This window comes from Leptonychotes weddellii, chromosome 3, assembly GCF_054177405.1.
Source record: "Leptonychotes weddellii isolate Sample4059 chromosome 3, ASM5417740v2, whole genome shotgun sequence".
NCBI classification, from domain to species: domain Eukaryota; kingdom Metazoa; phylum Chordata; class Mammalia; order Carnivora; family Phocidae; genus Leptonychotes; species Leptonychotes weddellii.
The window spans coordinates 30,174,745-30,187,751 of record NC_138371.1 but is presented as its reverse complement, the minus strand read 5'-3'; the positions used below and the strand labels follow the sequence as shown (position 1 = coordinate 30,187,751).

General features: G+C 43.4%; 1 protein-coding gene and 2 long non-coding RNA genes across 3 annotated transcripts in view; 2 read left to right on the top strand and 1 right to left on the bottom strand.

The window, feature by feature from the left end:
• The window catches only part of LOC145720742 (uncharacterized), a 440,998-nt gene that overhangs the window by 45,052 nt on the left and 382,939 nt on the right, over positions 1-13,007 (bottom strand). The gene's annotated exons all lie outside the window — the stretch shown is intronic.
• BMPR2 (bone morphogenetic protein receptor type 2) overlaps positions 6,260-13,007 on the top strand; it is a 197,208-nt gene continuing 190,460 nt past the window's right edge. The window contains exon 1 of the mRNA XM_081815269.1: positions 6,260-7,575. Within this exon, the coding sequence (XP_081671395.1) occupies positions 7,500-7,575 (76 nt within the window). The 5' untranslated portion in view covers positions 6,260-7,499. The remainder of the gene's footprint in view (positions 7,576-13,007) is intronic.
• On the top strand, positions 7,582-11,549 carry LOC145720746 (uncharacterized). The gene is made up of 2 exons (XR_014143937.1): positions 7,582-8,526; positions 8,731-11,549. It is a non-coding gene; the product is annotated as an uncharacterized LOC145720746 (long non-coding RNA).

Genomic DNA, 13,007 nt, shown 5'->3' with positions numbered 1-13,007 from the left:
GAGAATACCTATGGAGAGGGTCACATGGCAAGGAACTTTAGGAGCCTCTAGGAGCTGAGAACAGACCCTGGCACCTGAATGAGCTTACAAGGAGATTCTTCCTCAGTCAGCCCTCCAGATGAGAGTGCCACCTGGCTGACACCTTGATTGCAACCTTGTGAGAACCTGAGCAGAGGACCCTGCTAAACCGTGTCTGGACTCCTGATGTATGGAAACTGTGAGATAGTAAATATGGGTGGTTTTGAGCTGCTAAGTGTTGGTAATTTGTTAAACAGCATCAAAAATGAATACAGGTAAATATTATGAGAGGATGAGAGGAAGGAACTTGGCTGTCTTCTTCCTTGCTGTATCAATATACCTAGGATAGTGACTGGCACATAGTTCAATACACATCTGTTGGTTATATAAATGAATAAAAAGATGGATGGAGGAATGGATGAATTTCAGCTGGATGGGGGGAGAGGACAGGACTGGATTCTAGGAACATGGCTAGTGGCCACAATGTAAGGAATACTACTTTCAGAGTTGGGCAAGGGGCAGGGAATCTATTGAGCAGGTATATATGTGGCTCAAAGACTTCTGGGAGCAGTGATATCTGATAATCTTGCTTTAAGATTTCCTTTACTATGTTACATAGTTGGCCCTTGAACAATATGGGTTTGAACTATGTGAGTCCACTTACACACAAATTTTTTTTATAACTACATATAGTACTGTAAATGTATTTTCTCTTCCTTATGATTTTTAAAAATATTTTATTTTATTTTATTATTATTTTTAAATATTTTATTTTTAAAATAATCTCTGTACTCAACATGGGGTTTGAGATCAAGAGTCACATGCTCTACTGACTGAGCCAGCCAAGCACACCTAGTTTTTGTTTGTGTGTTTGTTTGTTTTTCTTTTTAAAGTAAGCTCTATGCCCAATGTGGGGCTCAAACTCATGATCTGGAGATCTAGAATCACAGGCTCTACCAACTGAGCAGCCAGGGACCCCATCTTCCTTGTGATTTTCTTTTCTTTTTTTTTAAGATTTTATTTATTTGACAGAGAGAGACACAGCGAGGGAACACAAGCAGGGGGAGTGGGAGAGGGAGAAGCAGCCTCCCCTCTGAGCAGAGAGCCCACCGTGGGGCTTGATCCCAGGATCCTGGGATCATGACCCAAGCCAAAGGCAGACACCCAACTGACTGAGCTACCCAGGCGCCCTCTTGTGATTTTTTTAATAACATTTTCTTTTCTCTAGCTTATTTTACTGTGAGAATAAGTATATAATACATATATCATACAAAATATGTGTTAATTGACTGTTTATGGTATCGATAAGGCTTCTAGTTAAACAGTAGGCTATTAGTATTTAAGTTTGGGGGGGGAGTCAAAAGTTACATGCAAAAAAAAAAGTTATATGTGAATTTTCAATTGCATGGAGATTGGTGCCCCTAACTCCTGCATTGTTCAAGTGTCAACTATATTTTTCCTCCTCCTCCTGCTTCTTCCAAAGTCTAAGTCTTAGTAAAAATTTTACCATATTTTAGGGTAGCTTCGAAAATAAAGAGTGTCAGAGCTCAGTGTCTGGCATCAGGAAGGAAAAGCTCTTACAAGATATCAGTAGAGAAGTCCAGAGCAAATCAGGTAAACTTGTGGAAAATATAGGTCTTCCTCTGGGATCTTTCAATGCCTGGGGAGAAGCTTGTTCTCTTGCTGTTATTTACTCAGGATAGGAAGCTCAGATGATTTTATTTTGTTCTAAATGGAAGGAAAGGAAAGGGTGACTCCAGATGCTGGGCTAACTAAAATTTCAAAAGTTAGACAAAAGGAGAAGGAAAGAAATGGGACAATAGATCTAGGTTCCAAAAGCAAAGCTTTATTATTATTATTTTTAAGCTTTTATTTTTTTTTAAAGATTTTATTTATTTATTTGACAGAGAGAGACACAGCGAGAGAGGGAACACCAGCAGGGAGAGTGAGAGAGGGAGAAGCAGGCCTCCTGCTGAGCAGGGAGCCCGATGTGGGGTTCCATCCCAGGACCCTGGGATCATGACCTGAGCCGAAGGCAGATGCTTAACGACTAAGCCACCCAGGCACCCCTATGCTTTTCTTATTTTATTTTTTTTTCCTTTTTTAAAGATTTATTTATTTATTTTAGGGGGCCAGGGTGCAGAGGGAGAGAGAATCCCAAGCAGACTCTGCGCTGAGCACAGAGTCCGACAGGGGGCTGGATCTCATGACCTTGAGATCATGACCTGAGCAGAACACCCAACTGACTGTGCCACAAGGTGCCCCTAAGCTTTTCTTATTTTAGAAAGGGAGAAATTTAAAGTTGTTTTAGGTCCAGAGATTATCAAGGGGGGGCAATTGTCAATCTCCAATCTCATTTTTCTTTTACTGCACAATTGGGTTTTCCCCTCTCCCCACAACTACACCTTAATCTTCCAAAAGGAGACTATGCCATGTCCCATTCCTCAGTTTAGTCCTAAAGATTAAGTCCTGAAGTTTTTAAGCAGCTTCAAGTTGCCTTTCATTATTTTGACCCTGTAGTGTGTCCCAGAGCTAACTTCTGGGCATCTGTATTATTTTTCTTCTAGAGTTAAGAGTTTTTCTTCTATTTTTCTTTGACAGCATCCCTTTATAATGATAAAGTTTGTTCTTAGAAATATTCAGTATCTCTGAGCTTAGGTAACTCCTATTTGTCCTTATTCATATAATAGGGATTCTGCCTATGTCATTCTAATGCTTGTCCTAATAATTTGCTTAGTTTCCCCAGACCCCTCCTAAAACCAGAGCTTTCCTTTTACAAGTCTTCTATCTCAGAGAAAAGCTATAATCCATGAGGAGCCATAATACAGAGTGAAGATCCATCAGTCTTGCAGACACTGTTGGTCCCTTTGGATTTCTGTGTTGCTCCCTTCGTTTCTTGATTTCTTATGCCAGAGTTTTCCCCTTATGTTAGAAAACCCTCCTACCCTACTTGGGCTTTTGGTGATTAGAGTACTGATGATTATTTCCCCCTTGCACATGATGGTGGTAATAAGGCTGTTATCAAATTTTATGTTCTTCTTCTAGTAACATGGTATAGTATTACATTTCTCTTGAAGTTAGGTTTGGCCAGATGACTTTGGCCAATAAAATGTGATTGGAGGTGATGTGTATTGCTTCTGAGTGGAAGCACTTTAATGGTTAGAGCAAAAACACTGCAGTACTAGTAAATAAATTTTATGAGCCTTACTGTAGCAATCTTCTCTCTCTCTCTCTCTCTCTTTTTTTTTTTTTTTTTTTAAGGAGGCTCTACACCTAACATGGGGCTTGAACTCAAGACCCCAAGATCAGGAGTCACATGATCTACCGACTGAGCCAGCCAGGTGCTCCCCTAACTGTAGGAATCTTGAAAGCATGTATCTCAGTGAAGCCTCCAAAATCTGGTTACCTCAGTGACTAAAATGAGCAGAATCCATGTAATGGATATTGTCCTGAGCTCCCCAGATCCACCCTTTAGGACTAAAGCACAACCTCTCCCCTCAGCTGGGTTCCCCTCTGAGGGTTGGTCTTGGCTAAAGAGAGTCCTCTCATCCAAGGGTCACCTTCCTTCCCTGGGTGCAGTCCATATCCAATGACAGGTTGGTGGGAGGGTATAATGATCGGGCCTCCTGTCCCAATTTAGGACAATGCTGAAGGACCATCCCAGCTCCAAGCTCCCTGCAGACTGGCTGAAACCTCAGTTGCAACTGTGTTGTAGTTCAAGTTCTCCTTTTCCAGTGATTTTGTGACCCTCAGTCTCCAAAGGTTGTTCTTGAGAGGACTACCCAATAACTTCCTGAATGCAAATTTCAGTTTCAGGGTCTGTTTCCCAATGAATCCTACTTGTAATAGGCTTCCTGATGACCTGTATCAAACATGTAACATGTGTGAGAAATAAACTTTTGTTGCTATAAGCTGCTGAGATGTTTGTTACAATCTAGCCTATCCTGACTAGCACAGATACAAACCTTGCCTGCCCTGCCAATCCTTTGTTTTCACTTGAGCTTGATTGTATTGTCTGTCTGGTCTTCGTGGACATATTGATGGCCCAGTTCTAGTTCTTCTCTGATGGTCTTTCTCATAGTGAGTGAAAAGCCATGTCCCAACTGAGGTATTACAAGGAGCAACAGAAAAGGGAAAAGGGTTGCCTATCTAGTTGTCTACTAATTATTCCTACCAAGTCAGTGGCATATATTTTTTTCATGTGAATTTCCTAGGCTCCTTTCTTCTTCTTTTTTATATATATTTTACCATACATTTATAATATGTATAAGGGTACTTAATGTTTCTTAGGAAAATTTTTATGCAAATAAAAATAGAATAACCAAGTACTTAATCCCAATTTGAGAAAGAACAGTATATTGCTAATTAATAAACTTTCTGCATCTCTAACTTACTAAAATCCCATTTCTCTGAGTGCTGGATCTTATGTCTTGAAAGTCAAATGGCAAAACAATACCAGTTTCTTATTTTAGGCCTTTTGGGCAAAGAAAATATAGTAATAAAGTATGAATCAAAGCTCCTTCTAATTTCTTTCTTTTTTTAAAAAGATTTTATTTATTTATTTGACAGAGACACAGCGAGAGAGGGAACACAAGCAGGGGGAGTGGGAGAGGGAGAAGCAGGCTTCCTGAGCAGCAGGGAGCCCAATGTGGGGCTCCATCCCAGGACCCTGGGATCATGACCTGATCCGAAGGCAGACGCTTAATGACTGAGCCACCCAGGCGCCCCTAATTTTTTTCTTTTTAAGGGATTTTACTATATAGAAATATTTCTTTCTGCCTGAAGGGTAAACAGTACAAAAATATTTCCACTAAAAAGAGTCTGAGAATCCTGGGTTGGTATTATCAAAACCTGTAATTATACTAGATATTTAGTATGATAACAGCAACTAGTTTAAGGAATGTGGAGGTTTATTTACATCAAGTTCAGATAAAGAGATAAAAGGGGACTTGGATACGAAAATAAAGGGTATGACTTCAGGAGTGTTTGTATGAATGTGTCTTTGGAACTGACCTTACCCACAATGAAAGACCAGCCAAACCAGCCTTCAGAATAACTGTTCTTATTAGAAGGAAGGCTAGACTTCACCTCGAAGATCGCCCTCCCACGCAATTTTTCCACCTGGCAGTTAAGAATTAAACACAGACTTCCGATCATGGCGCCACGCACGTCACTTTCTCCCCTTTTCCCCAGCAAAATCCCACCCAAGTCGACCTGATCCCGCAGGAGGTGTGCAAAGCCTGCAGGGCCGGGGGTGGGGGTGGGGGAGGAATTCCTTCTCCTATCCTGGTTGCTTGGGTTTTTTGCAATTCGAAAAACCGACTAAACAGATCCTTTCCAGGAAGCTTTGGTACCAACAGGACCTTTTCATTTCCTTGGGTGCGTGTCATTCTTTGCTCTGGGGCAGCAACTCCTCACCGCAATTTTCCTTTCACATGTCCTAAAAAGCCCCTAAGGCCCACAGCCTTTGTGTATAAAGGCCCACCCTCGAAGTGGAAACCGCGCGGCAAAGACAGAGACGCATACACAGCGGGACAATGTATGGAATTTAAAAAAGAGTTTTCTTTCTGACTTCGCATCCTTTCAAATGTCCAATATTTCTGTCAGCTAAGAAGGGCTACGGTAATGGGCGCTTGAGAGAAGCAGTACACCGATAAGAGCAAAAATATCCATTTAGGCTGGTGTTTCCAGTTCCGGCTTTTGTTTGAGTCAGTGAGGGGAGCCCGAGGAGGCCAAGGTCTACAGTTCTGGGAAAGGAGGGTTCTTCTGGATTCTTTGGGATACGGAGAGGTAGGCTCCGGCCCCAAGAAACAACGAGGGCAGTTCCGCCCCTCAAGGCTTTACGCCAGGAGTCCCGGAGGAGACCGCGACACCTCAGTCCGCGGCTACATCACCCAGCTCAGAGGAGTTTGCCAAGGCTGGACAAAAGATGTGGCCGCTCTCTCTTAAACACATACACAGATCCCGGGAGTGCACGTATGGAAGGTTTACGTGTATGACGGAGAAAGGCCATTGCTGCCCACTGCGGGCTGCCGGCCCCACCCTGCCCTCGGCGGCCCAGGAGAGACACGCTACGCGAGGGCCGCGGAGTCCTTCTCAGCTAGCCCGAGAGCGAGGGGCGGGGCCGGGCGGGGCCGCGAGCGCGCAGGCGCAGTGCGGGCTTCCTCGCGCCGTCGCCACTGCCGCCGCCGCCGCCGCCGCCCGCGCTGCACCACAGGCCCGAGACAGACAGGGCCGGGAAGAGCCGGAGACTGAGGAGGAGGCGGAGGCGGCGGTGGAGGCGGGGCGACTCCGGTGACCGGGAGCGCCGCAGACTGGCAGCTGCGGCGACTCCCCCCTTTGTGTCTGGTCTGCTCGGAGCCACTGGAAGTGCTTCCCGGAGGGGTGCGGGGTGTCTCGCCGCCCCGTCGCCCACCCCCCTCCTCAGCCAGCCACCTACCTCCGCCCTCCCGCCGCCCCCCGCCCTCGGCCCGCGACGCCCGAGCTCCGCCCGGGGCCCAGAGCTGCGGGAGAACGAGGCGGCGGCGGCGGCGGCGGCAGCGGCAGCGGCTTCCTCGGGGGTGGGGGTTGTGATTCGCTCACAGGAGCCATTGACGGGAGAAGACGAGGCTTTTCTTCGTGGAATTTACCTCAGGCAAGATCGAGCGGCCGCAATAAAAAAGAGAGAGAGAGAGAGGAGCGAATCCGGGAGGGCTGGAAAGGGCAGCTCCCCGCACCTCCTCTCCGCCCGCCGTCTCGGGGAGCTCGGGGCCCTGCCTGCTGACCCTTCCCCTCCCCCGCTTCCTACTGCCCCTCAGCCCTCCGGCCGGGCCCTGGCAGAACCTCGCAGGATTGTTCGGCGAAGGCTTGAAGGCTGTGTGGGTTTGTCCATGGAGGCAGGCACCTTTTTCGATTCAGTCGAGGAACGGGGTTTGTTGTTCTCGAAATCCGAGTGAAGGAAGCACCGAAGCGAAACTTAAAAAGGAATCCTGCCCTCCCGGAGCCACGGGCGATGCGACTCGTGCGGCCGGGCGCCGCCGCCGCCCGCCCGGCTTCGCCCTTCGCGGCGGTCGGGAACTTGTTCTGATCCTCAGCCCCGCCATCGAATCCCCGCTCTCCACCCCCCTGCACCCTGGATATGTTTTCTCCCAGACCTGGATATTTTTTTGACATCGTGAAACTACGAGGGAAATAACTGCTGGGCTTTCTTTCTCCCTGCTTCTCCACACGGACATGCCTTCAGTTTGGGTGGCCGAGGCACCCCGTCCTAGGCGAATGAACCTCTCCAGCCGCGAGGGAGAGAAATGAAGGGAATTTCTGCAGCGGAATGAAAGCTCTGCAGCTAGGTCCTCTCATCTGCCATTTGTCCTTTCAAACTGCACTGTAATACCTACGGGCCGGACAAGTCAGACGAGAGCGAGGACCAGCCTCCCGGCCGTACCTCTCCGCCCGTGTTTACTTTCCGTATTTCTTTGCTCTGCTGCTTCTCGGCTGGCCCAGGGATGACTTCTTCGCTGCAGCGGCCCCGGTGGGTGCCGTCGCTCCTGTGGACCGTCCTGCTGGTCAGCACTGCGGCCGGTGAGTAGCCCCGGGCGGCGCGTCGGGCCACTGCCCCAGCGGGTGGCGGGCGAGGGAGCCCGCAGAGGCCGAGGCCTGCGCTCGCCCTTCGCGACGCGTCCCGCAGTCAATGTGGAGGGAACCGTGTCCGGTACCTGCGCGCCTTTCCCGTTCCTTCTAGGGAAATAACCCTGCCTGGTTTTGTGTAGTTTCGAATCCCTACTCCCATATCCCCCCTCCCCATCCCCCACGGGGGGGGGGGAAAGACATATTGGGTGTGGTATCTTGACATTTTTAGCTGTGAGGTAATGCAGGGATTAAAAATAATATTTTAATCGCCAATGAACAGTGTCTATTATGAGATCTTTGGAAACAGAGCTGTAGATTTTTTTTTTTAACGTAAAGAAGCTGATTTGGCTTACAGTAAAAAGAACATCAACTATAGAACACACACTTTAACCTTATTTTTAGATTTAGATCATTCTTTGGGAATCCATGTTACTTTCATTATTCCGAAATGTTACCGAATGAATTGGATAAATGTTGAGTAAGCCGGAACTTTGAGATTCTTAATACGTTGTATGATATTGTTAATCATTGTCGTTAGTATTATTTTGTTCCAAAGTATTTTGGTAATTATATTTCCATCTTTTCAACGTAAATACACTCGTATTTTATATGCTTTTGGAATTACTATTGGGCTTGAAAGTATTGTTGATAACTTTATATTTTAGTCATCTGGTATCTGTTGGTTCCTGTCATTGAGACAACTTTGACCTCACATCAGATGTCTAGCATATTTGAGTCCTGAAAGTTCTTTGACATTTTACTAAGCTTAAAGGGAAATGGTAGTCATCCTTTCCTTAGGATATTTTCTTTTTAGTTCCCAGACACCTTAGAGAAAGCCTCATTTCTGTTTACAGTTATTTTTCAAGCAGTCTTTTGGTGATAAGCTTTTAGACATTTTTGGGAGTGAACTGTACATATAATTCTTTTTTTTTTTTTTTTTTTAATTTGAGAGAGAGAATGAGATAGAGAGAGCACATGAGAGAAGGGAGGGTCAGAGGGAGAAGCAGACTCCCCGCCGAGCAGGGAGCCCGATGCGGGACTCGATCCCGGGACTCCAGGATCATGACCTGAGCCGAAGGCAGTCGCCTAACCAACTGAGCCACCCAGGCGCCCTGTACATATAATTCTTAAGTTTGGTGTAGGATGGCCAAATAGATTATGCATTTAAAACTGAGTAAAGGACAATATAACAGCTTTCCAATTACTTTTTTAATTTATACAAGTGTGTACTTTTCACATTCAATAAATTTCTCATTGCTATGCTAGACACAGAGTTTGCTTGCTTATTTCCTTAAAACTATGCATTGGGAAAATTCTGAGAAAATTTGAAGTTTCCTTTAGTGCCTTTGATATTGGTTGATTAATGTCTATTATGTTTATGATAAATCTATGTAGTATTAAAAGAATTCAAACTTTTGAACTGAATGTATTTTGAAACTGGCATTTCATTATCCTTAAACATCACAATTCCTTTTGGGATAAAAATGAACAATTTTTTCTAGGTTTCTTTATAGTGTGTTAGCTATTTAAATTCTCTTGCTGTAAGTCTTGTGATTCCTGTAAAATATGAAGAGAGTAAAAGGCTTTAGGCTTAAGCAGTCATTTTATGAGCAGAAATCTCAGAACACAGACTTTGCATTGTTCTTTGTTATTCTTAACCTTTTTAGAATGTAGATTCTCATTTATAGTTACAGGCTTATCATTTTGTGATCAGAACTGATAACAGTAAGGGAAAGAACATTGATTTAAAAATACATTTAATTTGTATTTGGTAAATAAAATAGAATAATGTCCTTTAAAACGGAGGGATTGAAAGAATCACTACTTAAAGTGGTATTAGTCTTCTTTTTTTTCTTTAGTATTACACATAGTACCAGATGCCAAAATTTGTGAAGCTGAATTTCAGAGCTATAACAATAATAGCTAGTGTTTATTGAGTGCTTGCTCTGTGCCAGCAACTCTTCTACTAGCTTTACATGTATTTTCTCATTTGATCCTCATGACAATTCTGTACTCTAGGTTTAATTATGTTCCTTTTACAGAGAGGGCAAGTGAAGTACAGAGAATTTAAATCACTCACCACAGAGTAAATTGTGGAGCCAGGATTATAGCCTGTACCCTTACCTATCACATTATGGTAACAACAGCTCACTCTAATTGGGAACATAAGATAGAGTAGTGCCTTTACTAGATTAGCTTTTGAAAATAAGTAGGGACACTTGACAGGATCATCATTCAGCACTGGTTATGCAGATGTCATGGTTCTAAATGTATAAAACTTTGCCTAATATTGGAGTGGCTAGTACAGTTTCATTAGGTGCAGGGTGACTAGAGAGAGCTTGTGTGGACTTGGGATACATAGATGTAGTGATGTAACCAGATAGGTGCAAATAGTGTTGCTGATAGGAAAAAAATACTGGAAGACTGGTTGATATCACATCCCTCTTGGGGGCCATGGATAAATCCTTTATTTCTTTTGAATCCCTCTCTCCCACTTACTCTGTCTAGTTCTTGGATTCCTTAATTCTAAGAACATTTTGTATGCAAAAAATTAGAATTTATAAAAAATACAATGTGCTTGTTTGGTTATAAATGAATTCTTAATTTTAATAAAAGGATATAATACAATGCAATGCTTATTGCAGAATCAGCTTCTGTTAAAAAATTTTTTTTGGAAAAAAAGTTGTCACTCTTTATTTAGATTGTAATGGCAACAGATAACATATGTAACCCCATATCCCACCCTATTCTGTGCAGGCGCTTGAGCGGGCTCAGCTACCCTTTCCTCCAGTCTTCTTGTCCTCCTCCTTCTTGCCTTCTTGCCATCCTTGGTGGCCTGGGAGGCCGGGGAGCCCATGACATTTCGAACGGCCCCTTTGTTGGGATTCACTCCTGGAAGGTTCTCCAGAGCATCTGAAGGACCTCGGGATTCTGCATCACATCATAGTTCTCCTCCTTGGCTGGCTCAGATGTGTCTAATGGCTGGACTGACATCATTGTCAGTTGAATCTTCCTGCATTTGAAATAATTCACTTGATTAGATTTTTTTCTTTCTTCTTCTTCTTTTTTTTTTTTTAAAGTAAACTCTGGGGCTTGAACTCCCAACCTTGAGGTCAAGAGTTGCACGCTCTGCTGACTGAGCCAGCCAGGTGCACCTACCTTGATTAGATTTCAGTTTTACATCTCTTTAGGAATACAAATTTGTCTAAAGGAAAATTCATCTATTTAGTTAGGGTTCTTGAGCACTGAAGTTAATAAATATTGTTGGGGAACTGGAAATTTAGTAATTTTTATTTTTGTATTTCTTAACATGTGGGCACTGCAACAGGGTCACCTGTGGATTTTTTTTTTTTTTCTTAAGATTTTTATTTATTTATTCAACAGAGAGAGAGGGAGAGAATGCCCGCACAAGCAGGGGGAGTGGCAGGCAGAGGGAGAGGGCGAAGCAGGCTCCCCACTGAGCAGAGAGCCAGATGCAGGACTCCATCCCAGGACCCTGGAATCATGACCTGAGGTGAAGGCAGATGCTTAATTGACTGAGCCACCCAGATGCCTGGGTTTTTGCTTTTTTTTTTAAATTGATTTATTTATTTGAGAGAGAGAGCATGAGCAGGAGGAACAGATGGAGAAGGAGAGAGAGTCTTAAGCAGACTCTGTGCTGAGTGCAGAGCCAGATGCAGGGCTCTATCTCATGACCGTGAGATCACAGCCTGAGCCAAAGCCAGGAGTCAGACACTCAACAGACTGCGCCACCTGCGCGCCCCATCACCTGTGGTTTTTGATAAAATGCGTATCTCTGTCACTATAGTCTAGATGTACTGAAAGGATCTCTCTGGGACCTATACTTTTTTTAAACTTGGAAACCTGAAAGATTCTCCCTTAGGCAAGTTTGAGGACCACTGATTTATATAATCAGTCTTGATTGTTTGGATTTTTAAAATATTGTGATTCAGTCAGCTTTTGCTGCATAATAGCTGGTAACCACAAAATCATAGTGACATACAACAATAAGCATTTATTCTGCTCCATTTGTCTCATTCTTGGGCCCAGGCTGGAGGGAAGGGTAACATCTCTCTGGGGGAAGCTTGTTTCATGGCAATGGCAGAAGTACAAGAGGACAAGCCCAGTCCCACCAGCCATTTTCAGATTCTTGTTTCTCTGACATCCCATTTGGCCAAGACCAAGACAAGGAGTAGTGAAGTACACTCTGGCTATAATGAGGCCATGGTAATATATGGACTTGTGATACTATTGCTGGGAAATGAAGAATTGGGATCTTCAGTCTACCACATATGATCAGGAAGATGGTTCAGGAGAGGAGTTTCTCTTACCATTTGAACAGGGCCAAACTTTTAATTAGGCTTTTGCATAAAAATTATACAAACTTTGATCTCTACAAAAGCCTATCCTGGCATGTGGGGTGATGTGGTGGTAGTGATATTGGTGTATATGAAATGTGGGGACAGAGATTAATTTCACACAAGGACAATAGCTTTCCTTCACTAAAGACCAACTTTCTTAACATAGAGAAGAAATTGAATATTGATTTCTGATGGGTAGATTCTAACTATAAAAGGTACAGGATGAAGTCAGTGTAAATTAGTTAATTTTATAAATGGCCATACCACTTATTTTGGCACTTACTCATATATTGCCTTGCTTTTGAATATCAGTTTTATGTATTTGCTTTGTCCTCCTAACTGATAATTGCTTCTTGAGGACCGACTTCATATCTTAAACTGTTTTGTAATCTATCATACTGCATGCAGATAGAAGAAGATGTTTAAGAAATACTAAATTAATGAATAATCAAAAGGAATTGGAGCCAGGAAGTATTCTAAGATTGCTTACTTACTCAAATGATCTATTAGTAATTTATTCTTTATTCCCATTTCTTCAACTATAAAGTAGTTTAAGTGGTATAGTAAGGAGACTCCTGTCATGAATTAATGAAACCTAAATTCTCTGTGATTCTGGGTAAACAGATTACTCAACAGAGTTTTCTCAGTTATAATATTGTGGGATTGGACTAGATTATGTTTGAAATGCAGATTCATGGGAACCACCGTAGGCCTACTTAATCTGAGTATCTGGACAGTGAGTTTGGGAATTTGCATTTTATTTTATTTTATTTTAAGATTTATTTTTATTTATTTTAGAGAGAGAACATGTGCATGAGTGGGGGGGGCAGAGGGAGAGGGAGAGAATCTTAAGCAGACTCCCCCTGGGATCATGACCTGAGCTGGAGGCAGATGCTTAACTGACTGAGCCACCCAGGCGTCCTGAGAATTGTTGATGAAATATTTGTAAAAGAAATAGTGCTAAACTAAATTAGATTAGGTAACATTGATTTGGTTTTAGTTACAAATTAATATGCCATGGAA